General features: G+C 41.3%; 2 protein-coding genes across 2 annotated transcripts in view; one reads left to right on the forward strand and one right to left on the reverse strand.

The window, feature by feature from the left end:
• onecut3a (one cut homeobox 3a) overlaps positions 1–4,941 on the forward strand; it is a 20,153-nt gene extending 15,212 nt beyond the window's left edge. Inside the window, exon 2 of the mRNA XM_034882271.1 lies at positions 350–4,941. Coding sequence (XP_034738162.1) covers positions 350–642 — 293 coding nt within the window. The 3' untranslated portion in view covers positions 643–4,941. The remainder of the gene's footprint in view (positions 1–349) is intronic.
• Positions 4,942–7,370: 2,429 nt separating this feature from the next.
• Positions 7,371–24,746, reverse strand: atp8b3 (ATPase phospholipid transporting 8B3). Its single transcript, XM_034882454.1, has 29 exons — positions 24,500–24,746; positions 24,168–24,257; positions 23,819–23,883; positions 23,547–23,638; positions 23,280–23,393; positions 22,601–22,699; positions 21,932–21,993; positions 20,976–21,048; positions 20,601–20,671; positions 18,878–18,969; positions 18,584–18,742; positions 17,549–17,637; positions 17,268–17,461; positions 16,817–17,025; positions 15,721–15,752; positions 13,848–14,004; positions 13,293–13,481; positions 13,037–13,149; positions 11,912–12,079; positions 11,301–11,412; positions 11,109–11,184; positions 10,908–11,031; positions 9,995–10,181; positions 9,676–9,899; positions 9,491–9,574; positions 9,138–9,362; positions 8,774–8,912; positions 8,379–8,509; positions 7,371–7,907 (listed from the first exon to the last, which is right to left on the reverse strand). Exons 3-29 carry the CDS (start codon positions 23,841–23,843, stop codon positions 7,662–7,664), a joined length of 3,486 nt encoding a protein of 1,161 aa, XP_034738345.1. The 5' UTR covers positions 23,844–23,883; positions 24,168–24,257; positions 24,500–24,746; the 3' UTR covers positions 7,371–7,661.
• Between the last annotated feature and the right edge of the window lie 2,602 nt (positions 24,747–27,348).

Raw genomic sequence — 27,348 nt, forward strand, 5'->3', positions numbered from 1 at the left:
CCCCTCCTCACACCATCTTTCTCTCACCGCAGGCTGGCTCCCTGTCTGCACTCTGCAGGATGGAAGGAATATTCCCACTGGGCAGGAGGCATGGATTAGCTTTAAATCAACTTTAATACGGCAATAGAGATGGAGCTGTAGAATCTCTACTGGTGTATAAACTAGTTTTTATGAGTTTAACTATTGGCTTATGATACATTTAGTTACTTAACTTCCCTCCACCTTCTGTGTTTGCCATCTGATCATGAAAATAATCACTTTTGTATATTTACCTTGATTTGTGTTCTCTTTCCCCTCTTTGCCTCCCACTCTCATCCCCATCCCTCCCACCGCTGCCATCCACACCAAGCCTGCAAGCGCAAAGAACAGGAGCAACACAAGGACCGCAACACGACGCCCAAGAAACAGCGTCTGGTCTTCACTGACCTGCAGCGGCGCACACTCATCGCCATCTTCAAGGAGAACAAGCGTCCATCCAAGGAAATGCAGATCACCATCTCCCAGCAGCTCGGCCTGGAGCTCAGCACCGTCAGCAACTTTTTTATGAATGCGCGCCGCCGCTGCGTGGACCGCTGGCACGATGACCATGGTGCCAGTCCCGGGCAGCCGGGCACATCTGCCACCACCTTCTCCAAGGCCTGAGAGGAGGAGAGGACCTTCAGAGGGCCGAGGAACTGGTTGGAACAACAGGCAACATGGAAAATTGGCTGTGAAACCTGTCTATAACAACCCTACCTGGCCTGGTCCGTCTGAATGTGTCCTCTGCCCAAAAAATCCTTTGTGCCATGCAATCATCTTTTTTGTCAGTCAGGATTTCAAGCTCTCACCTGAAACAAGCATTATCTGAAAGGTGAATTGTGAAGTCAGGTCCACTCTGCATTACTCACATAAGGACAATCATTGATTTTGTCTTTTTTGAAAGAATTTTCTTAAGGCATCTGACAAAGTAAAGAGACACCAAAGATTTGATGTTTTTGTTGGACGGTATCAGACATATTGCCAGCCTCCTTCCACCACCCAAGTAGCCACTGACTTACATTTTCTTCCAACTCACCTCCTTTGTGTCTGCCTTTTTAGTCTCTCTCTCATCCCCTCTACGCCGGCACACGGAAGCAACAAGGGCAAAAGAACGGCAATAAATCTGACAACAGAACAGCACATAGCCTTATTATCCAAGCCGCATCCTGCTCACACAAGGCCGTCATAAAGAAAACAACGCAGCCTATGAAAAAAAACAACAAGGCTTTCCAATTCTCCGCCTCTACCTCCCCCCTCCTCCTGTAGTCTCCTTCATTCCTCGACCAAAGGTATTCCCTGGTGGCCAGCCATTTCAGAGAGCAGCTCAGCCTGATCATACAGCAAACTAATGAATTGAAAAATGAATCAATGCAGACAGACAGAGCAGGGCCTTGACCCCTCCTGAAGGTGAAACTCAAGATGCTCGGCAGTAGATACTCAGGTCTTCCAGGCCCAGGTCTATATTTTTTGCACAGATGTTGGAGGCCTGTAGGGAGACGTGTCATTGTTACTCTTGCCTGAGCCTAGAGTCTGTGTTTCTCTGACCAACAGGAGAGGCGGGTGAGATGTCTGGACATGCTCTTTGTTCTGCTGGGAGCTTTTCCTCTGATCAATAACTGAAAACCAAGCGACAACAACACGCTCGGGCATCCAGCCAACTACATTACAGCTGCATATGAAAAGCAGAATGTAAGAGGAGCACATGGAACCCACTGGAGATGGGGACACAAAGGCCTCATAACAGCAGCAGCAGCAGCAGCACACCTCTCCCTCCCAGGTCCCGCCTGTGCTGGCAGAGCAACAGTGCCCCCTGCTGTTGATAGCAGAGACCTGTATCTAGCAGAGCAATGGTGCTCAGAGTGGAGGAGAGGGAGCGAAGAGCCACTAGATGCTGAGGAGAAGTCATGGCACAACACATTCAGGCCCTCACAGCTCTTTGAAGGCAGATCAATAGCTAACCATTATCCTATTGTTGTTCCTCATCCAACCAGCACCGGTGAGGCCGAAAGAGGGGGATGGTTAAACTAAATGCTGAAAATGCAGGGATTTAGCAAAGGCAGGGTTTATTTAGCCAATTCAAATCTTCAAGAATCCACAAAATATAAGTGCAGAAATGACACAAAGACGGGATAAAAAAAGTACAACAGAGTAAAAAGTAACAGAAAGGCTTCCTGAGACAGACACATGTGAGGTGTTGTGGAGTTTTAATTTACATTATTTTGGAAGGCTTCATATTTTGTCAAATCATTCTTCCATTCTTCCATCCCGTCTGTTTGCAAAAATATACTCTCAACAGATGTGATTCAAACCGACTCTCCTGGTTATCCCCACACAAGGGTTATCAGTAGCTAACCCAAAGCTAACCACCACACTCAGCTGTCAAAATGCTACAATAATTAGTGCCAATGCTTACTGCCTTAATGCGAATCAGAGAATATGGTACTAGGGTTCACACACAGCTACAGTGCGCCCCACTGATGATGGGCGGTGTGTGCCATAGTAGCCAACAATCAGCTTTTATCTGAATTAAAATATACTTTTTTAGTAAAAAAATGAAAAAAAAAGAATCAGATTTTAAGGCATACAATAACCAAACCTCAAATGACAAAGATACCACACATACAAGAAGTGTTTCCAATACAAAAGAAAATGTCTCCAACACATAACTGGACACATTTTTAAAGCAGAAGAAAAATCTCTCATTCTATCTTTGGTTCTCTACCTCCTCTGTCCCTCTAACCCCCCTCTCTTTCTCTCTATATTGATGCGGGTATTTAATTAGTACCATAGACACAAAGTTTCTATTTCTTGTTACTATTGTGCTCTGTTGTGCATAAGTAAGGCACCTTGTTGATAAATCAAAAACAAAAAGGAAGGACTTTTTAAAAGGAAAAGAAGAGGAACGCAAGGATCGAGGCCAATAAAGGACTTTTTTTTTGCATTCTATGTGAATATAGACTCGGAAGAGACATTTACCATGACAAAGAGGAGAAAAAGTAAAACAGGGAGCTGCTGAAGAGAAGAATAAATGATGGACGCTCTCTCTCTTTTGGCATTTTAATGTCAGAACTGTGGTACCCTCAGCCTCCTTTAAGCTGAGCCCAAAGACTGGGGTAAAATGGAGGGGGACAAAACAAGACCTCCAAATGTCCTGGCTGATTAAGTGTGTTTTATTAGAAGGCGGGTGGGGGTGAGCTCGGGACTCAATTGTTATCTGTATGGTCTTAAGATGCAACTGTAGCATTTCTAACAATGTAGTCAGATTAGCGGTGCAGATTAGATAAGAGATGGTGCTTGTATAGGAGATGATTGAGAGGTACTGACTAACTTCACGTTGCTCTAAGCAGTGAGTTGACGTCGCCAGAAGGATGATGAGCTAACATCGATTTGTGGTATACAGTTCAGTGAGCATAGGTGAATAGCTAGATTCAGCTCTAGATGTTAGGCTGACAAAATGACATTTGTTTGTAGTGAGAACCAATGTGGCTACCTCACTAAGCTGAGTGGTTTGTGAAACCGCCACTAATACCAAAGATACTGCAGCCTACCGGTCCCAAACTGCCTAGGGGGACACAAACCAAAAAACAAAACAAAAGAAGCCCCCCCCCTCTTTGCTCAAAACTGTCAGACACACTGATATCTCACACACAAAACAGCGCAGTCAGACTGCATCGGGCCACATAGGAGGAGGTGGCTGCCTTGCAGATAGAGTTGAGTGCCTTTTCCCTTCAACCACGGGTGGGACTGCACTGGACGGACAGACACACACACACACACACACACACACACACACACACACACACACACACACACACACACACACACATTCAAGACAACACACCCATGATTGGATGGACAGAAGGGGGGGGGGGCAGAAGAGAGGGACACAGAGTGGGGGCTGTGTCAGCATTTTCTTGCATATTGACTTTCCATCTTGATACACTAGAATACAAGCACTTTATCATGTAGAAAGTCTATAAAACATTTTCTATACACTATTTATTTGCAACAAAATTATATGTTACTCCTTAATCTGTCAGAGTCTTTGTTACTGTATGGTTCTAGTAGCTCACAGCCTTTATGTTTTTATTTCTTTCTGTGCCCGGTGTGCTTAGACTCTCAGCCACTTTACCTCTCTCGCATCAGAGATATTTTTGTGTAACAGAGAAAGAGGGGGTTGCAATGGCAGAGGCTCTAAGCGCTCGTAGGGCTGTAGTTGTAAAATGTTGCCACTTGTTGTCTCTCTATCTCTCCACTGCGTGCAAGCACAGAGGCTGCACTGGAAAAGTGTGGAAGGCTCACTGACAGTTTCTAGAAAAATTCTCTCCTCCCTCCACCTTGTCTGTCCAGTCGACCTCTCCCCCTGGCTAGTGCTAAGACCCGGTAGGCGTGTGTTGACAATTAATTCTGAAATACCTCAAAAACCTTTCATGTAAACTTTATGTAATTTAGACTGAAAATAATACTGCTAATGATAACAATGATTATGAAACTATGATACTATGATAGTTAGTTTTGGAACTTGTGACTTGAAGCTTTATACTGTTAAATTCCTTTTATTCGTTTGCTCATTTTTCTCGTACGTTCTCTTGTTTGTTTTTGCTACGGCATGTACTTACTGTTTTCATTAGGGAAAGACATTGTGAATGTTTCTGTGAAGGGTTACATGAGAAAAGAAGAGACAGAAGAGAAGGCGTAGAGAGCAAGAGGGGCAAGAAGTACTCACTTCAGATGTTTAGTGCAAAGCTCTGTCCAAGGCGGGTTTAAAAGGAAAATAACAAAAACAAAAGGAATGACAAAAATAGGATTTGGGCTGAATTCTTAACCAAAAATTTGATGTTAAACCAAAGGAGTTATAACCTTTTACCCATTGTGAGCTTTCTTCTGCCTTTAAGTTGTCTTTTCTCTGGAAAAAAAAAACAATTTCACAGTTACTTTTGAAGGTTCTTGGGTGTGTTCAAGTGCTCCTGATGTTCTTAGAATATTAAAAACCAGCCCCTTCTATTGAAAAGAAGGTGCGCTTTTTTCTTTTGTGCATGGATATTGTATAACTGTATAGAAACCAACAGAAAATGACCTGTGATTTTGTGGGGAGAGGAGGAGGATGGAAAGCTTTGGGAGTGGGGGGAGAAGGGGTGGGGAATATTTTGGTTATTAAAAAAACAAAAAAGGGAGGGAGGATTTGGGTTTTAAGCGTTGGAGGGGTCCTTGTTTTTAGAATTTCCATCACTGTTGGATTCACTGGTTGTGTGCATGTGTTGTTGCAACCCTTCCCTTTTCCCCATGTTTCTTTGATGTATATAAATCCAGACAGTAGGGGGCAGTGTGTGCTGGGGGAGGTCAAACTCCTCTCCTCCCAATCAATAGCATTCAAACTTCATTCCTCAGCTTGTGGTCCTCACTCGGGTCCTGAAATGTGTGTCTTGCTTTTCCAAAGACGGGCTGTTTACTTGGAGTTAATCAGAGGGACACACACAGGCCCGAGCGGCCTTGAATATACCTGTATGTCTGTCTACATGCTTTTCTTCAATATGTGAATGTGTGTTCATTTGTACCTATGTGGAAGACAAAGTATTTCTTTTTTATGTTCCTTTACTATGGGTTGCAATATTTGTCCTGCGACAATTTGAAAACCATTTCTTATTGAATGACCGACCAACCAACCGCAGTACCATTTGGCAACTGATAATCCAACCCCGAAATGTCGTCAGCATTTACTGTCAAACAGCATTTGTGTGCATCATTTCACTTTGGGATCGAATGTTGCCAATGGGACTGATGTAGACACCCCCAGTCACACTGTGCTCTCCCTCTTCTGTTACCTGTTAATCAATCAGAACCAAGTGTCTTTGTGATGGTAGAAGACAATCAGTTTCAAAACAAGAAAAAAGGTAGAGAGAGGGCAGGCCAGTGGGGAGGAGGAAAGGGAGGACGGAAGAACAAAATCAAGGGAAAAGAGGCTCTCAGAATTGTGACGAGCTGTAGTGCCCGACTGCCAAACGACTGCCCCATCACCCCTCCACTATCCAAAACATTCGTCTTCCATCCTATCAGTGTTCAAGCTCGACATGACCCCCGAAAACAACACTCATTTTAAATTCACTCGCTCCTCATCCCCTGTCACCTTTCACCCTCCTGCACCCCTACTGCCACAATGTAGTGCACTGCAGGAGTAGAGAACAAGAGCTTAGTGCAAAGACCATATTTCCCATTACCCACCACAATTTCTTGCTAATCTAATGATGATGTAACCAGCCGCGAGGAATAAAAATGGCTCCGGTTGGTGGCTTTTGCACAGAGAACTATGCAAACACCTGACCCCCCCAATCTTAATCGTTGCTGCTGGGTCAGAGTGTACAACCCTACCCTCCCTTCCTCCCATCAACATTACAACACTCTCGCTCACACTTTGACCTCCATAACCTTTTCCCCATCCCCGCCCCCTTCCCCCCTGAGCCCAGAGTGGTTGGAGATTCCCCAGTCATTCAGTATACAGTAGAGAGTGGCTGGGGAGAGGAGAGCACTACAGAGCCCCATGTTTCACCCGACTGATGTCATACAGCTTTACATGAATGCCCCAAACTGCCATTGACATCAAAATGGAGTCCATGTCGATGTTTGCAAATTGAACCCCCCCCCCCCCCCCGCTCATGGCTCCATTGCTCTACAATGTTCGACTGTCTTTGTCCCCAGTGCCAAGGAAGGGCCACAATCAATGCAAAGACACTTACATTGTACTTACCTAAGTTTACAAAGTCGTCTGGAGACGGTGGCTTATATTGCACTCGGACAGACAGACACACAGACACAGGCACATGCTGGAAAGGGTGAGTCTGCCTTTAGAGAGTGTTTGCAGAAACCAAAGATGAAATCAGAGGTATGACAATCTGGCTACCAAACCTAGAAGACAATGTTTCGGCTCTCTGGGCTGCTCTACGGGTCCTGTGATAAACCGGCCATGTGGACATTCCTCCTATTGCACTTAAAACACACACACATCTACATACATGTATACGTACATAAACATGCCATGGTATAAAACCGCACACACACACACTTCCACCCACACCGATCCAAGGGATAAACCCACTCACGACGTCTGGTCTGAAAGCCTCTTTCCCTCCTCCCACTGCAGAAGCCGGAGAGCCTGTGGAGGACTTTTAGTTTCACTCTTGTTGAGACTTTTATGAAGGAAAAAAATCTGAGTAATAACTGTTACAGAAAAATAAAAACTTAAAAGGATAATATGGGTAAAATTGCGTGTTTTGAAATAAATTAACAAATAAAAACAATTGTAAAACAAAGTGGTGCTGTCAGTTTATTGTGTTTCATCCCCTACAACCCCAACAGATGGAAATTACATTTTTACCGTATTGCAGTCTCAAACAACAAAGATCAGAGCTATTCATGTGGAGGTAAACTGTCCATGTAAAGACAACAAACAAGATTTATAGTACCTATTGTATTTTTTATTTCATATAATGTACTTTATTGTGTGAAAATGGTAGTTATACAAAAGGTAAGAACTAAGAACTACCCATAAAAACGTGTTTTAGGTACAAATCTTTTCAATTCTATGTTGCAGTAACAATCTATACAATCAAATATTTTCTCATATTGAAACATTAATTGTGCCATTATCATTATTCATGTGCCATTGGTACATGACTATTGTCCTTCATGTGAATTTGGACTTGTGAATCAGTGGAGTTTTTACTTTCAGTCACCTTCTCATCCACCGTCGGCACTGTGCTGCGGATGCAGGTCCCTGAAGTGATGAGGCGTCCAGGCCCGGCTCCCTGAGAGAGGGCGTAAGAGGAGCGGCGAAGTGACGTTCCCCTCCTCAACTTTGACTTCAGCTCCACTGGCTGAAGGGATGCACTGTGGACCTACATACATCACAGCCAGGTTAGCATCAGTGACCATTACAAGTGTTTCTTCTTTTATTTATCATAGGAATAAAATATCCATTACTTGGTAAATGGGGAAAACCCATTCAGACAAGGTTCAAAAGCTCAGCCTTTTTTACAGCTCCAAAATTAAATAAAATGGCAACCAAACTCAGTATGAAATCAAGTTTTTCCTTAAGTCCATGTTTTTTTTGTAACATGCCAAAAGCAGTGAGTACATGTTCCTGTCTCAGTAGACTCAGTAGGATGCACACAACTGAAGAATTATCATCCTAGAAAGTATATTACATAACTGAATGGAACTGTCTTCAACAGTTTGGGGGAATGGATGTACAGGGGCTAACCTGCTGTCTCCTCCCACCAATAAAGGGGTGATGTTTTTGTTAAAATCCAGGTGACCGCAACACGTTTAGATTTCCCTTTTTTTCCTTTTCCATACAGATGTCTCACCTTGTGTTTGTCATTCATGTTGAGGATGACATTGATAGCAAGGGTGGTCACTGAGGGCAGAACTGCCGTCCAGGTGGCGAGCAGAGCTGTGAGCCACACAAGTGGATCGATGAAGGCCTTTTCAGACGCACCTGATGAAAAGCACACACAGAGCAATCAAACATGAAGACAGATCATTAGGTCAACATTAAATAATCATTAAAATGGATATTTCTTCTTGTGTGTTTGGCTGTTTGTTTTTGTTGACAATTCTTTTTAAATGATTTGTCTCCATGTGAATCAAGTCCGACGGTTTCTGCAGTAATGGATGTTAAAGTGACCACAGCCAGGAGCAAAAACACTCAAGTGACAGAAACTGATTATGAGATTTGAGATAGATATCAGCAGAAGGGTACCAATAAAGAAATAGTCACTGGGTGATCTCTCAAACAGGCGGCTGCTTTGGGTGATCCTGGTGCACATGAAGAAAAAGACCACAGAGACACACACAAATCCTACATTGAACCTCGTCCAGTATCTGGTCAGTAGCATGATCTGAAAGAAAAACACAAACACTGAAATTAGAGGAGAATGGTACATCTTGATATACAGCCTTCTGCCAACTGGGCTTCTGATTACCAGAAAATATTATAGTTGTTTACGGATGTGTTAATTATGACCTCAATCATTATGACATCCGTAGTTCAATAGGAATTTTTTTGTACTTAGGATTACAAGTTTCTGTGGTTCACTTGCATCTATGAAAAGTGTGATCCTGACCTCAATGGTGGCAGTGAACGTGGCTGCCATGGCGACAGTGACTGCCATGGTCTGGAGGTCACAGTCTGTGTTGTAATAAACTCCAAACGGGATGAAGAAGAGAATAAACGATGAGTAGACAGCGTACAGGAGTGATAAGAAGAGCATGAGAGGGCTGGAGAGCTCCTGTCTCGGTCCACACTTGTACAGCTCTGGCCATTTCAGGCTGCTGTCTGCGTTCACGTCCTACAACACAAACACACAGGATGAACTACTATGATTTAGAACTTTAATATGTCAAATAATATCAATAATATTATGTCAAAATAGGATTTTTTAATTCATGGAAACATCCGTCTCTTCAACTGTTTCACCTGTTCAAAGAAGGCCACACACATAATCGGGGCCGCTGTGTAGAGGACAGTGTAGAGCGCGATGAACCATGTCTCATACAGAGACTGCAGGGGAGAAATAGATGGATGGATAAATGCAGGAAGTGTTTCCTCTCCATGTTTACCTTCAGTTCATTATGGGACTTTAAGTCTCATCTATGCCTCACCTGAGAAGTGAAGCCATTGAAGAATCCAAACCATATGTGAACAAGAGCAAAGCTAGAGGTCTTAAACAGGAAGTAGCGCAAGAAGACGGAAATGCGTCTGTAGGACCAGCGCCCATGGACCAGCAGCAGCCTTTGCAAGAATCTGAACTGGGACAGTGCAAAGTCTGCGGTCTGCACTGCCTGACCACCCTCCACTCCTGCTAGTCCCACACCAACATGAGCCGCTAGAGTTGGTGGGGAACAGTAAGAAATTGTAAACCATGAAAGCAGAAACTTCTGATGCAAACACACATTTTCTGTTTAACTTAATTTGACTTACTCTTGATCATGTTTACATCATTGGCACCGTCCCCGATAGACATGGTGACTGCACTGGTGTGTTTCCTGACCAATGTGACAACGTCAGCCTTCTGTCCAGGTGTTACACGACAGCATAGCACAGACTGACACTGTTCTGCCAGGCTCATGAACGTGGCCCCCCATTCTGGTCTCTGATCAAACTCTGCCTGGAGTACAACACCATCAAACAGCTCAGTTTAGATTATATTTGTATTAAACAGCCCTATCGTTGCTTTTTGGTCAAGATAGTCTCGGTTTACAGTTTTGTCATCTCATAGAAGAAATCTAGTTTTAAGGCATTTTAGTTCTGCCAGTATATATATTTTCTAAAGCTGCAATAATCAATATTTTTATAGTAACAATGGTTTGGAGGACTGTGTGCAATATCCACAGACAACTAGCCACCCGATTCAGCAGTTCCCCTCTATGGAGTGTCTGAGCTCATTGTTTTGGTTTCATATGGCAGACATTTTTCTCAGACGTTGGTTGAGACAAAAAAGAAAGCTAAAAGTCGAGTAAATATTGGACTTACAATCATCAGATAGGCACAACCATGACTCAAACTGAATGCTAATGTGGCTCCCTATCAACTAAATGTCCAAACATGCAACTGTTTACTAACTAGTTTGCCATATCAACTAAAGTCAGGGTTGTGTTTACAGCTGGCTTCCCCGAGCCAATTATTTCAGCTTTAAGGCAAAACAGATTGACGGCCTAAAAATGATACTTTATGACCAATACACATGTACCATGTAAACTGTGTCAGAGCCTTGAATATCCACTTTCCATGTCCTGCTCCAACGCAGTGTTTGATGACATAGAGTCACAATGACAGCTATTCATCCATTTAAAAATGATACGAAGATCCCATTTCCTTTGTGTCAAGTGTTTACCAGCTCAGGTCCAGTGAGGACCACAGCAGTCTTTGCTCGAGCAGCCTGCTTGTCTACAGCCCACAGCGCTGTCTGACTGGCCTTGAAGAAACTGACCGCTGGGTCTGGGGATTGGAGAATCTGTCTGCAGGGGCAAACATACAAAGATCAATGAGCTGGTGTGAGTGTGTGTGCGTTTGTGTATTTTTTATCATCACTTACCTTAGCTCCTGCCATTCCAGCAATCTGGTATCTGGATCCAGTAGCTTGCAAGAATATCCAATATTCACCGCAGTCTCTACAAGAATGAAGAGAGAGGGAGCAGAAAAGAACGAAAGGAAAAGACAAGCAACAGTGACATGTAGCTACGGAACAGCATTCAAAGGGGTTCTTCTGCTACAGTATGTCCAATACCTTTTTTGTCCCCAGTAAGGACCCATACTTTGAGCCCAGCCTGTTGAAGCAGAGCAATAGTCTCAGGAACGCCTTCTTGAAGCCGGTCCTCTATCGCTGTCACCCCTAAAAACTATTAAACAAGAAAATTGAAATTAGTTTTTAGCTTCCCTGACGGATATAGGATTTTTTTTAAATATATATTTTTTGGCCATTCTCTGCCTTTATTTTTGACAGGACAGATGAATACATGAAAAGGGGAGAGAGAGGGGGAATAACATGCAGCAAAAGGCCACAAGTCAGATTTGAACCCAGGCCCACTGTGTTGAGGAGTAAAGCTCTGTGCATGGGCGCCTGCTCTACCAACTGAGCTATCTGGGCACCTAGATATTGGATTTTTGACATGAAAACAGGATGTAGCAAAGTCGCTTGAAAAACAAGGATTCTGTTCTTCTTAAAAAAAAAAAAAAAGTTGTGCTCCACACACACACACAAAAACTATATGGGAGAACAAGGACAGAAACCGTAAAGCACGTGCTTAAATTAAAGACCTGTCTTTGTCAACAGACTTATCAACTTTAAATTGAGGACTGACAACAAACATGTACAAATGATATTGTAGAAGAACCAACCTGCAGTTCTCTCTCCATCTGATCATACAGCTTTTCCAGCAGTGCATCACGGTCACAGGTCGCCATGGCAGCAGACTGGGCCAATGTTTTACTCCACTGCTCCCATGATGCCTCAGGAACACAGCGAACCGCAACACACAAAGTCCTCAGACAGGCCTGGGCAAATAACTGACAGAAGATAAGTTAAAACATTAGTATAGGCTGTGCATTATTTAAGGAGTGATCTTTCAGGCACAATCGAAGAATTGACAAGAAACATGAGGTTAACACTTCGCTCTTGGCAGATATGCGTCAACTATCTCAACAGGATGATCACTGGCCTGATTCTTTCCCTTGAAACTCTATTGATAATTGATCAAACACTTTTAACTCCTCTGAGATCCTCAAAACACTATGCAGGAGCTTTGATAATCAGACAATTGATAACGATGATGGAAGATATTGTAAGTTAAGTACAGACAGATAAGACAAAGGGTATATATTGTGTATTCGACTGATTACTATTTATGGAGCAAAACCTTTGTGACACTAGGGATGGCAATGCTGGTCTGTCAGCTGGTCATTAACAACTATTTGAGGAATTGCTGTTCATGCTCCCCAGAGGATTAATTCTATTATTTTTGGTACTCCTCCCTCTAGCAAAATGAAGATAACATGCTGGGTAAACAATCTTGACAACTATTGGATGGTTTGCCACTGAATTTGTTAGAAATATTCACGGTGCACAGAGGATGAATACTGATGGGTTTGATGATACCCATTTAATTTGATTTTGGAATGAAATGTATTGATGTACTTTCTTGAATTGTGGATCCCTAAAGATGAATTCTAATAACTTTGATTTCATGTGGCCACCATCAGGAAAATGTGTCCAATTCTTCGGTTTGGAATAAAACACAAGTAAAACTAACAACATTCCAATCAATGTAATAATGATAGTGACTGTTTGTGTTTTAAACAAACTATCAAAGGTCGGCATGCTAATTCACTAATCTAAGATGGGGAACTTTTTGAAATTGTGAACAACTTAATACTGAAATTGAAGCTAAAAGACACAAAGTGTCATATAAATAGTAGGCTCAATAACAGCACACACGTATTGGTTCAGTAGAAACTCTACTTCACCTCCAGGGCTCTTTCAGTCCTTTCATGATATGGACAGTCCTTCTGCAGTTTGTCCATGATCACTATGTCTGCCCCTTTAGAGTACAGCTTTAACCCACCCTCTGGCTCCCGTACTGAGAGAGAGGAAAAAAAACAGTATGGATAATTTATTCAGAAAAGAAGTTGACACAGGATAACCTAGCATTTATGCAATTATAAAAGATAACAAGAAATTGTAAGACTTGTTGTTAGTTTCTATTTAGAGCGCTACTCTCACCCAGTACAGACATGCATCTTCTTTTGCTGGTAAAGTCCAGCAGTGCAAGCAGCTGATATTGGCGAATAACACCGAGCTCAGAGACAATAATAAAGTCTCTTGTCCTAGAGAGAAAGACCCAGCCCAGCTCCCTAGCAGCACCAACAAGAGCTTCCTCATCTGGGGACGCAGCTTGGTAGACTGGAGCCTCTGGAGGAATGAAGTCAACACACAAGAGGGATGTAAACATGCCGTCTTCCAACAACTATTGCATCAGGACAGACCAGTAATATAGGGGTTGAAAAAGAATTGTGATATAAAAAGAATCATCCTTTCAAGTTCTGGCAACATTAGATAAATACTGTCTGAATGTATATATATTATTTGATTTTTTATTGTAGCACCCTCATCAGGTCATCAGTGTCATATAAAATACAGTGGAAACATGAATCACACTGAGATTTCATTAAAAAAAATTAAACCAGTGGTTGCTTCAAGACTTTTCTCAGATAGAGGGTGAGAAGTGAACTACTTTCTGAAATCCCCAAAAAGTGTGTACTGTCATACAAACGCAACCTTCTTTCCACTCTGCCATGACGGTGTGACATAAAGACAGTGCTCTGAGGAACTGTCTGCTGAATGGACACTGCTGTCCTCTGAGCCTCTCCACCAGGGTTGGAGCCGACATGAACAGACCCCCGCGGGAGAATGGATTCCAGCTCAAGTCCATGGGCTGCACATGTACAGGGAATAATGTTACTGTACACTGACATTGTACAGGTTTGCAACAGTGGCTTACAAGAATCATCATCTTATGCCGATAGCAGCAGAAACAATATAAAAACAGGAACATGGACAAGAAAAGATTTATTGTTAAGAAAGGTTACATGATAGCTTTGAATCAGGTTGGTAATATCCAGTGGGGCTCAAAAGTCTGGGCTTACTAGGTAAAAATTTGTATTAATGTGTATTAAGAAGCCATGAAAAGATGAAAAAAATCTCCAAAAGGCATCATATGACTGATCAGAAATTTGTATAATATGTCACAAAAAGTGAGATTTTATTTCCATCATTTACACTTTCAAAATAACAGAAAACAAAAAAATGGCATCTGCTAAAGTTTGGGCACCCTGCAGAGTTGATACCTTGTACTGCCCCCTTTGGGAAGTATCACAGCTTGGAAACGCTTCTTGTAGCCAGCCAAGAGTCTTTCCATTCTTGTTTAAGGTATCTTCGCCCAAAGTCTTCCAGTTCTTTGAGATTTCTGGGCTGGTCTGTCACGCACTGCTCTTTTAAGGTCTATCTATAGATTTTTAATTATGTTGAGGTCAGGAGATTTTCATCTTTTCACAGATGGCATCAAGTTAGCGTCCAGAATTTGCTGAAATTTTATTGAATCCATTTTTCCTTCTACTCGTGAAATGTTCTCTGTGCCACTGGGTGAAATACAACCCCAAAGCAGGATTGTTCCCCCCAATGCTTAACAGTTGGACAGAGGTTCTTTTCATTAAATTTGGTGCCCTTTCTTCTCCAAATGTACCTTTGCTCATGCAGCTGAAAAGTTCTATTTTAACCTCATCGTTCCACAGAACTTGTTCCCGCAATGCATCAGGCTTGTCTATATGTTCATTTGCAGACTTCAAACGCAGATTTTTGTGGTGAGGACATAGAAGAGGTTTTCTTCTGATGACTCTTACATGAAGACCCTATCTGTACGAGTATCTCTTTATAGTGAAATGGTGTACCACAACTCCAGTGTCTGCCAGGTCTTTCTGAATGGATCGTGCAATCAAAGGTTTTAATTGCTTTTCTCAAGGTCCTGCGAGCTGTTCTGTCTGATATTTTTCTTGGTCTTCCAGATCTCGCTTTAACTTCCACTGTTCCTGATGACTGACATTTCTTAAATACATTCCGAACAAAGGATGTTGGCATCTGAAAACACGCTGCTATCTTCTTTTAGCCTTCTCCTGCTTTGTGAACGTCAACTATTTTCAGTTTCAGTTTTCTAGACAACTGCTTAGAAGAACCCATGGTGCTGATTGTTGGGGCAAGGTCAGATGAGTCTGGGCATTTAAAACCTTAAGATTGACATCACCTGGTCTTTCCAGACGATGATTGAGAACAATACATGACACTGTCAGGTCTCATATTCGGTGCATGCTATAAACTCTGCAGGGTGCCCAAACGTTTGCAGGGTGCCCCTTTTTGTTTCCTGTTATTTTTAAAGTGTAAATGAAAATGAAAATAAAATCTAACTTTTTGTGACATATTATACAAATGTATCATCTGTCATTTGATGCCTTTTGGAGATTTTTCCATGTTTTCTTGGCTTCTTTATGCACATTGATTCAAATTTTTACCTGGGGTGCCCAAACTTTCGAGCCCCACGGTACAATGAAAAAACAAACTGCAGTTCTAAGATGGAGATTTGAAAACAGTTATGTAGTACCTCTGTGTCCTCTGCCCTGACTGACAGATCACCTGTGAAAGTTGAGAAAATATTTTATTTAATGACTTGCAAAAAGCACTGGAAGTGGAGATAAAGTACATGATTAAAATTTTTACAAGAAAACAAAAAAGAAAGAGAGAAAACGAAAACCAGGGAGTGGCTCAGACATATGACATATGGTTAATGTGATTCTGACAAGGTTTCAATGACATGTTTTTCTTCAGTGGGCAGAGCTGGTGTTAAATATTTAGAAGATGGTGCCAGGCCTTTTGGATATGAGCATGTTAAGTGTCTCCTGATGTGTCTCTCTTGAGGAAGTTATTGCCCCAGAGGTATCTATGCTCCACTGGGGGCCAGCGAGGAAACTTGGCACTATGAACACAACTGTGTTTCCTAAATGTATATTTAAGGAAGTAAATCATTAGGTTAATTACACGGATGCAATTTTTCTTTCAGCTGCAAATATTTTTTAGACAGACTAAATGGTGTGCAGTCTTGACGAAACTCAAATAGGAAAGTGTCTTACTCTTGTTTCATCCTGACAAAGGGAAATTAGTTAGTTTCATTCCGTTTACTTTATAGCCACAATGAATCGACTCAATTTTTTTATACTGATGGAGTGGAGTTAACAACCTCTGCACTTTTTCAAAAATCCTTTTCAGGATTTTGTTCGAGGTATTAAGGAGTTTGGAAATTTGAAGGTTATTACAAAATAGGGAGAGAAACATTTCCATTATTTTCTCTTAACTTCATGGTCAACATGACTACTTCCTGATGACAATCAAAATTTTGTTAAGTCCTATGAAGATGCATTTTGAGAAAAAGATGAATTCATAATTTGATGTGCATCCTGAATGGATGCTGAGGTAAAATAAAAATTAGAAAAAACTGGGCAGAGGGTTAGGTTGTTCAAAAGCCTGTGAGGGGCTGGAATCAGAATTCTGTGGTAGCCGTGTAGCGTGAGGTCAGATAAAGATACTTTGTTTTCTAATAAGTACAAGTGCAAGTATTGGGTTGTTTTCTTCTTAGAAGGACAATTCATATATAATTCGATGTATAGACAAAAGAAAAATATAGTATTTATTAGATTTTTTACCATAGATCTCCCCAGCTATGCAGCACTGTCTGAAGAGCAGACGGTTCTGGGTTAGTGTCCCAGTTTTGTCACTAAGCAGGTATCCCACTTGGCCCAGCTCCTCATTCAGGGAGGTATTTCTGGCCTGGGCCGGTCTGTCTGCCTGCTGCCAATACATCTCCATATCCCAGCCAATAAACAGGCTGTGGACCGTGTGGATCACCTCAAATCTGTGGACACACACACACACACACACACACACACACACACACACACACACACACACACACACACACACACACACACACACACACACACACACACACACACACACACACACACACACACACACACACACACACACACACACACACACACACACACACACACACACACACAGACTGTATACACAAAAACACAGGTGTATTCCCGTCTACCATCAAATGAGTGCGGTATTGTAGATGAAACTTACGAGATGTAGAGAGCAATGGGCATGGCCGGGCTGAGCAGCATTATGTAACTCCAGAAAACGAGAAATCCAGTGTAGACCGGATTGTCGTTAACTACCAAAGCAAATGGAACCCCTGTGTGGCTCATGACCCAACTCGAAAACAGGCCAGCGCCGATGGCAAGAAGCAGAGCTGACAGCAACAAGAACAGGACGATCTAAGAGATGCAAACACACAAAGTTTGGAATAACACCACAAGTCTCATGTCTCATGCTTGTCATCCACCTGCCCTTTACCCACTCACCCCAACCACCACTTTGTTGAAAACTTTTTCCGTTTGAGTCCTCTTCACTCTCAGTTTCCCACAGTTCCTCAGGATCTTGGTGTCTGCGCCTGGTACAGAGCACATAACTATTAGATGCTATCGTTCCGACGGCTTGGCCGAAAGCGAGTTGGGAGACCATCCCGCAGCCAGAGGGTGAAAGTTCACGCCCTCGTGTCAGTAAGCAACTGCTGACGTGCCCTTGAGCAAGATGCTGAATCCCTACCAGTTCCCGGGGTGTCTGACCGTGCTGCCGAGAGGTCAGTGGTGAGAGAGAATTTCCCTTGCAGGGATCAATAAAGTATCACATTGTTTTATATCATTGTTTTCCGGTGATGTTGTCTCAATCTCTCAGACTGCTGAGCTTCATGTGTAAAAATGACACATACTGAGAAGGTTTGCCATATCTTCAAACTAATTCCAACTTAGTCTTACAACAACAACATGTCAACCTTGATTATGCATAATTTAAAATAGGCTGTGTCAAATGTGTGTGAAGGTTAAGAGTTATAATCAGACTGAACTAGGGTCACATCAGTAGACAGTCTGTGATGAATGGTATAGAACCTATCTCTGGAAGAATTTGATCTATTGATCTGCTTTACCAGAAATGAAAGGGTCATAGCAGCGAGATCCATGACACCTCTGCCTGGTCCAGTAATATTAGATCAATAATCAGTTAAAAGACAGGAGGAGCCTGTAATCTACCAGACGTTAACTGGCCCGCATTTAAGACACAGTTGTAAGAGTTAAGTACAGTCCATAATTAGCAGCATAATGTATTCCACATAATGAAATGTGTCATTGAAACAAGCAGAGGCCACAGTAAGGTAAAATGACAATAAGTGGCTTGGACACAAAAACATTTTAGAATAGTTTTATCTCTGATATCATACACTTTTTTTTATATATCAAGTCTTTTCTTTACTCTGCTTGCCATAGTGTAATTTTCACACCTAACAGTTCAGTTTGGCAGTGGCTAGTGACATCAACCTGAATAAATTCTGTGACATGTACCAGCGTATATGGCCAAGCCGTAGGCAAACTCTGTATTGCGTAGGACTGTTCCCCTAAGGAGGATGTGCTCGTTGTCCAGCAGAAGACACTCTCCTTTCCAGTGCAGTTGGCCTCTGAAGGTGTAAAGTCGATTGTTGGGCTCCTCACAGAGCACGACACCTGTAAAAATCGAGGTTACTCTTACTTAGCACAAGTATGCAATTCTGTAAACGTTTGTTTACTTTTGCTCTACTTTAGAAGCACATCTGTATTTGAATCTTTAATTTAAAAAAAATGTAAAAAACATTTATTCACCATCAAAGGCAGCAAGCATCTCCTCTGAGGGCTGACAGGTCAGCTCATTGTGTGCAGCACTGGGCGCCTGCCTGAACTTGAGGTTAGTTTCTCTGTATAAAGAAATCACCACACTTTTAAGTTATATTAACATTAAACAGTTGATCCATTCATCAGAAATACTGATGAAAAGACAAGGCAGTATGCAGTTGGTACACATTTAAAAAAATGCATTATTTTCAGTGCTTGGAATAACGTGTTATAAAATTTAAGAAATTACAGTACTGTATTCCTTTTTGCTGTAATGCAGTAATATAACACATTACTAGTTAAATTTCAGTAATATTATACCCGTTACAATCTTAGCTTATCAACATTTAGTGGTGTTTTGTTCTTTTAGGAATTCACCAACAGCCCGTAACATTTCTTCCGGCTGCTGTATTCAATGTTTGAGGTGACTGCAGAAACAGATACATTTGCGAGATGGACATTAATTTCAGGAGTTATTACACTGCGCTGAAGCAAGCTGTCCCATCTCTGTTTTAGTGGTCAGAGCCAGAACCAGAGACGGCAGGCTAACATCTGTGTCCCAACATGTGACGGTACAGCAGTGTGTCCGAGCTGCTGGCAGATAGAAACATGTCGGGGATCGATGTTGAGGCTTGTTATACGTAAATATCGTTGCATTTTAACAGCAGTGGAAAGTAACTATACCGTAGGCCTACTTCAATACAACTGTAAGGTACTTTTAATTTAGCATTTTTATTTTTTCCAACTTGCCTATTGTCCGTTTTACTTCTGTTTTTTATAGCTTTAGTTACTTTGCACATTCAAATTAATCAAACAAAATATTATGAATAATCTATGATGTATTAAAATGGATAAAGAGGAGACTTTATTGATCCAGTGGTGAAATTTACAAGCTACCTGCCAAGTCAATTGTCCGCTGTCCGGTGAAAGTAACTCAAAAGTAATGCAAAATTATTTAAACCATTAAAATTCAGAGAAATTAATATTGTAATATAATTAATTACTCTCAAATGACAGTAACTAGTAATCTATCATGTATTACATGTTGGAAGTAACTTGCCCAACACTATTTTCTACGGTTGATAATCAGAATAAGGAAATCTCTGTACTGTTTAGTAGTCTGGAAAAAATGTAATTGATCATAAAGACTCATTAAAAAGATCTTTACTCTGCAATAAACCACAAGGAACTTTCACCTCAATCTGGTTCTAGTTGGTTTTAAACTGATTGACTAAACCGTTCTTTCAATGATTTTAAATTGTACATGTCTTACATCTTTTACCCTTATATGAGCCCCCCACAAAGCCTCAGATGTGAAGGCAGGGCCCCTCAGGGTGTCCCAGAGTGCAGAAATTATTATAGACCTTTAAAAGGTGACCGAGTTTTTGTTGTCAAGACCCTATAGTAACAGGAGTGTGAAGATCCTGGGCCTCAAAAATAAACATCACCTTTAAACCTTATTTTAAACCTTATCCACCTTTGTCTTAACACCTTTAAACTCTTTGTCCGTGCTATTCTTTACATTTACACTATTTTCATAGTTTTCTATGTTGTAGAACCCAATATTTTTGACTTGTTACTACTGGTACTGCTGGTATAATTATCATTTCGTTGATGCATAAAACATGTATATGATGATTATTATATGATAAGTTAAATGAGTTTTTGAATTTTCAACAGAATGAGGTACAAGAATGTGAGAACAGTTTCTCACCCATCGATATCTGCTGTCTCCACATAACACAGACTGTGAGGTTCGGAGCTACACAGGAGGAGAAGGTCAGCCTGGGAGCAGAGGGAGAAAACAGAAAAATAAAAGAGAGAGGGCTAAGTAAAAAGCTACTGGGAATGCAAATAGAGAAATAAATATATAAATACTATATACTATAATTGAGATTAAACATTTAGCAGCTACTACGCTGAAATATTCCACTTTAAGAAAATACTTAAATATGCTACCTATAGCGAAGCTTATAGGGCAGCAAGTGATTCATGCAATCTTATTCTACTTCCAAAACAGTGATTACCAACACACTTTATATTGCTGTTAATTGCAGTCATAAATGTACTTAGAAATTGAAAATCTCACAGGGATGACTTGGTCTTTGTGGATTCGCAGCACATCTCCCACACACAGATCCTTCCACTGTGCTCTGCTGAAACTGAGAACGATGAACAGTCGGCAAATAGAGGGAAAAAATAATCAATGGCTTATATATGCTGGAATTGTCCTTGATTTGCTGGTCACAAATCTTCTAAATATGCAACACTACTATTTTAACAAATACAACACTTTAGTTTTTCAAAAGTAACGTTTTACTAAATTTCACATTAAAAAGGTACAAATGTGAAAAAAAATCCAAAATCAAATTTTAAAATACCCTTACCCAAAATGGTTGCCTTTAAAGCATTAGCGCGTAACTTTTTATATTAATGAACATCCGTTACGTTCCAGCCATTGCCAAATGAGTTGCTACAAAGCTAATTAAGACTATCAACTCCACAAAAAACTTTGTGTTTCTCAATATGGCTACGTTCAAAAGATTTTGGTGTCCGGTGCCTTTCCGACCTCTTCTGAAGTCCATCATGTTCTTTAAACCCTCCATTTCTTCCTCGGCTACTAGCAACTGCGTGGAGGGGGGGGATTATGATATCATTATGATTCCCTAAATAATGTTAATATTAACAAAAATGATATATGTTGAAAAAACAAAACACTGCTCTTTATTGCAGTTCTTAAGCAGTTGCCACAATTTGAGGGAAGTGTAGCCTACACATTATTGTTTTAGTCCACAAGGGAAAGCAGATCATCTGGGGTGTAACGGCCGTAGAAAACAGACTGAGGCCCATGTATCTACAGAAGATGTCATAAAGCGGTTGGTCATAGATCATGTCTTCCGATAGGTGTGGAAAAAGTTTTTGCCCTGCTCTAATGCACAAAGGGACCATCTTGAGATTCACTCATTCACACTTCATTAGAGCTTCATTAGAGGGCCGTTTGACACTGGAAGTCCTAAGAGAATAATCAACTTTCTTTGTCCTTACCTCTGGGAGACGAGTATGTCACATGGTTGGGAGTTAATCTTGGAGTCACTGTGTCTCCTTGCCTGTACCAGAGATAGAGAGAAGGAGAGAGAAAGAGAGGGACCCAAAAGAGAATGAGAGAAGAGAAAGAGATAGACTGAGAAGCGTGACAAGGATGGAGAAAAAGAGTGATGGACAGGCAGCGTGTCATAGGAAGTGAGCGTGGCCATGAAAGGTTGAACAGGAGAATGGAGAAAGGCCATTACGGGGTTCTACAGTGACACCAGCTGGGTGATTTACACCCGCCACTAAATGATTAGTCAATAGAGAGGGGTCAAGCAAGCGTTTCACCCAGAGCTGTTAACGACCGTAACTCAGTGATGCACTTAACCAGAGAATTCTCCATGCAAAACATCACGCCTGCATTTAAAAGGAAAAGCTTTAATGATAGAAGAGAAAATTAATGCTACTGGGATGACTGGTTCTGTCAATGAGGTGAGGACAAGGAGTCAATGCGGACAATGAAGGAGAGAGAAGAGTGCATACATTCTTAAGTGCAAGGTGTATAAATGCATGCTTGAAGCCGGTCGTATATTTGTTTTTTAAGATCATGCATTTGTGTGTGAGCGGACGGTTTCATTGCTGAGGGATTTCCCCCCCCGGACACTACGGAGTGATGGGTGGTCTCACCATGTCGTTGGCAAGGTCTTTTAGCCCTCTCACAGAGAGTACGATGAGCAGGGGGATAAAGGAGATGTACCAAGGTATGGCTGAGATGACCGGGACACACTGGAAACCACACACAGGCAAGGATACACACAGAGGGAAATGGAAGTCACACATACTGTATAAATCATACGCACACACAAAGTCCTTCCACAAGTGATAATATCTATGCCAAAAAACAACAACTAGTGAAATAACCATTACTGAAGATGAGTTTTTGTTATTTAAAGATTTCTTTTTTTTTAACATCTTTATTACACAATAAATACAGACTAGAAAGGGGGGCGACATGGAACAAATGGTCACAGGTAAGATTCCACACTAAACGGGAAGTCGTTTTTATTTTAGACAACAGATCCCGGTTTCAATATCCATAGTCACATACTATGTAGTATGCCAGAAACAAATTTAGTATGTCCCAAAACATAGTATGTAAGTTGCAGTATGTCCCAAATACCAGTATGTTCTACTGCATCTACTGCAGTATGTAAGCAAGGATACTTTTCTGGCTATTCTGACCCAAAGTACCTTTGCACAACATTTATAAGCAAATGGCCAAAGTTCAAAGTGCAACCGGCAGCATGTACTGCAGGTAAAAATCCAAAGCATGAGATTTGGAACTTAGCCTGAGTTTTCATCTGACCTGCAACACCATCATAAGGAGAAAGTAGAGATTTGCCACTCGCTGGAACTGTTCAAACAGTGTCAGCGGCAGGAATGTCAGGGGGGAGTACTTGTGGCTGTGGATCGCATTGTCCTGGCAACAGCAAGAGAGAGAGAAAGAGAGACAGAGAGAGGCACAATTGAGACATGTGTATCAGCACATTCACCTGTTCCTCTATGCGCCAGCATGCCAACAGGTGTTAGGTTACCGTGTGGGTGGAAGGAAGCACATGCATGACTGACTCACCCCGTATTGCCCCCAGCGGAAACACAGAAAGGATTTCTTCTGTTTTTGTTTGTGGTAGTGGCGGCTGTTTGCCCTCACCTCCCATGTAAGGCCTGTCAGAAACACGTTAGGTTGACGCTTAGCTCTTAGAGACCGTTTACACATGATGATTTAATGCATTAGTTACATCAGCAGACAACAGATGGATGTGTGCTTGTTAATGTGTCTTAGTATGCAAGCGTATGTTGTGCACTTCTGTTAACCGTTAAGGATGCAGATCAAAAGAAACATACCAGATTCAACACTTTCCTTGGCCATAACGTAGGGAAGACTCAGACGTTTGCGGACCTGGGTTATGCTATACAAAGGGAACGACAGAGTAAATTGGCTGCGTGTGTCCTTTGCAGTTAACAGCCTTGTAACTCATTACACTGCGTTCCCATGGAACAACAAACAGAAGGTTATAAATCACTGATGCTGATCTAAAGAGACCCTCCTACCATTTCCAGGTCTACAAACCTTACCTATGCCTGATTAATTACTTGATTACAAAAAAAATGTTTAGTTTTTTTACTAAAAGGTGAATTAGAAGCCATTCCAGGCTTGTTTCCAATATGATGAAATACTCATAAATGTACCCACTCTTCAGGCTAAATCTCTGCTGGAATCTGGATGAGCAATCCTGCTGTAGAGAGAACCGAGGCTGCTCCGATACAACCATCTGGATCAAACCTGCAAGGATTAACGTGGAGATAAATCAGCACAAGAACTGTAACTGATGACAGTCACGCTTTATTTTACATGTTGCTAAGAAACAACAAATAAATAGAGTAAAGCCTAAGAGGTGATTAAATGTCAAATATTACTATTAATACGTTATACAATAATGAATCCTGTTTGTAAAGCTGTTTATACTTTCTTTGTTGTTGAAATGAATCATAAGCAGCAGCACATAAATAGCCCACACAACTCACCTGCATTGTTAACCAGAACTTTCCATGGGCATCGTATAGCATCTGCAGCCATCCATGGCAAAACTACTCTGACCACAAATGGACATTCAAATGGTTGTTTTCATAACCATTCTGCAGCTGTTTTTCATAACACACCTGTTTCATCTATCCCCCTCTTTCCTCTGTACTGTACTGAGAGAAAGGCGCAGCCTCAAGCGGCTGCGCCTTCTCTCGCTCCCATGTGAAGGCTCCGGTATCATCAACTCTCCTCCCTGTGCACCTTACCTGAAGAGAGGAAAGAAAATGGAGGAAGGGCATCAAGACCAGTGCAGCATGTGAAAATCACGGTCAACTACTACACTGATAAAAACAGAATTGTATTGTGTATCTACCACAATCTGAGATTTGTGACATACAGTACGTGAAGTTTTTTCTAACCAACTCGAATGACTTCAGTGTCCCAGAAAGCCTTTGCAACAAAGGTAATGTTGCTTCAGTGGGAGTATTTGTTTCCAGGAATGTGGAAAAAGTAACACAACACCAAACTCCAATTCTCATTCATTCATTCATCATTGTTTTTTTGTCCTTTTCTCACAAAATCTCTCTATGATGATACTGGCCTATAAGTAAGGTAGCCACCCACAGTTAAACTTATATGTTCAACATTAAAACATGGTGTATAAATATATGTATATGTGTATTGTATTTCATATATATTTCAATACCTTATTGCATGCACCATAAAAAAGGTACACGTTATTGTAGTGTAATTTGGAACTCAATTTTATATATTATTAGTAGTGGGTCCCAGCTCCGTCTCTCTTTCAGCTAGGGGTCATCAGTCTAAAAAACGACCCCTGGTCTAGATGACGTTTGCTAAACTGTGACAGTGGTTGAATAGTTGTCTTTGGAATAAGCAAATAACTTGACCTACAGTGTAATTAAAAGTATGCTTAAAAAACTCTCACAAATTTAATTTGCTCTATATGTTTAAAAAAACAAAAACACTAAGAACAAAGTGCGGCTTGGCCTCTCGTGATAAATTATATAGTTATATACTTTTATATAACAAAAAATAACAGTTTTAAGTACTTGTATTCAGTTCAAAAAGGTTCTTACAGTAGCAGTCAGTAAGCACTAAATAATGTATGCATCATTTTCACATGGCTCATTTTTTTCAAACTAATCTTCATCTTTAGATAAAAGTCAAGCCATGCATTATTTATTCAAGGAGTGTAGTGAAGCTTTCTGTCTTCTTCATGAATCTAATGCCACCTGGTGGAGGTAAGCACTCACTGCAGTTTAACCATCAGATGAGGGTCAAAGAAGATTGATTTCGACAACAATGGAACCTCTGAACAAAAGGCAGCTCAGTCAATGTATATGCTCAATGTCAGTTAAATGTACTATTTGTGGTTTCATATCTCTTTGTCTCATTTCTCTTCCCTAAGTAAGTGAGGTCGTCCCCACAAATGCCACATATCAACGCCTGAAGGTGTGTGTATCTGACTTCTTATACGGGTGTGTGTGTGACTGCTTCTGCATATCTAGGGCGATCTGTGCTATCTAGTTTTACAGCTGGGCTGTAAAAATACTGTGCAGCAGAGTGGTTAAGGTGATGTGCCGATGATGGGGCATGAGTGCTCTTGGGCCTCCACAAACAATAACAGTCAATAGACCAGGCTTTTCCACCACAGTTTAACCGTTGCCCATCACTGCTGCCAAACCTCACAAACATATGCACACAGGAGAAAAGTCTCTTTTAGCCTGTGGGTTCTTGTCAAAGTTCTATTCTGCAATCTGTAGAGAAAGAGGTGCAAGCTATACCAAAGATTTATATATTACTCAGGTAATTTATTATGACCTGAGTAATAGCGCGTAACAAAATATCAAATTATAGTCAGCATTTAAAAATAAGGTTAAAACAAACTTATTCAAGTAATAATAAAAAACAAGCCAAATATTATATTAAGAATGAAATCGTAAAGCAAAAATATGGAAGATAAATAAACCCCTTAATAACAGGTTCACATTTACAAGTCTGTTGTAAAACAATACATTTGTACAGTTGTCCCTCTAATTGTTCATTCTGGCAGTAAAGCGATCACTTTCGAACGTGATTCAAATTTAAATCATCGGGGACCAAATCTAGCCTGGTCCTACCAGACTCTCGTACATTTAATTTGTCCAGAGAGTCTGGACACTCTCCATTGAGAAGTGTTAACTTCCTTGAAGGTGGGTAATCTGTTGAAGTTTAAAACCCTTGGATCTGCCCAGAGCCACTCTGGATCTGCCACAACCAATCGCTAACGTTTGGTCATGAAGTCAGCTTAGCATCGCTAGCATTCGCCTTAGCCAACTCCTTCAATACTAACGGAGCGAAGTGAAAAATCTAACTTTTCCCAAACCCAGTGGGAAGGAGGGCCAAAACATCATGGCCACCAACAAAACTCAGCAAAGATTGTTCTTGATCGGGCGTTAATTTGTGGATATTCTGCAGCGTTGCCATAACAGACTTAATGGCTTCGCTCGGATCGTTCTCTGCCGCCATTACGGCTAGCGCACAACCTCAACTTCATCCTTCTCAGCCACTCCCTCTTTTCACTGATTGGACCGGCAGAGATTTGACGAGAGAAAACCCAAGAATATACAGTAAACCCAAGATAGTACCATAGACAAGAAATAGACAATGTGACCCCTTAGATTTCAACGGAGACCAGTGAAGGATATTAGAAGCAGTTTTCCGGTGATGGCTGAGCATTACCACGCAGCCTCCAACTTGACAACGTAGATATGACGTGAGCAACCTGTCTGAAAGTTGTAAGTCTTCTAGTAGCTGTGCCAAGAGAAAACTCAATTATTCCAAATCT

Source organism: Etheostoma cragini, chromosome 9 (assembly GCF_013103735.1).
Source record: "Etheostoma cragini isolate CJK2018 chromosome 9, CSU_Ecrag_1.0, whole genome shotgun sequence".
NCBI classification, from domain to species: domain Eukaryota; kingdom Metazoa; phylum Chordata; class Actinopteri; order Perciformes; family Percidae; genus Etheostoma; species Etheostoma cragini.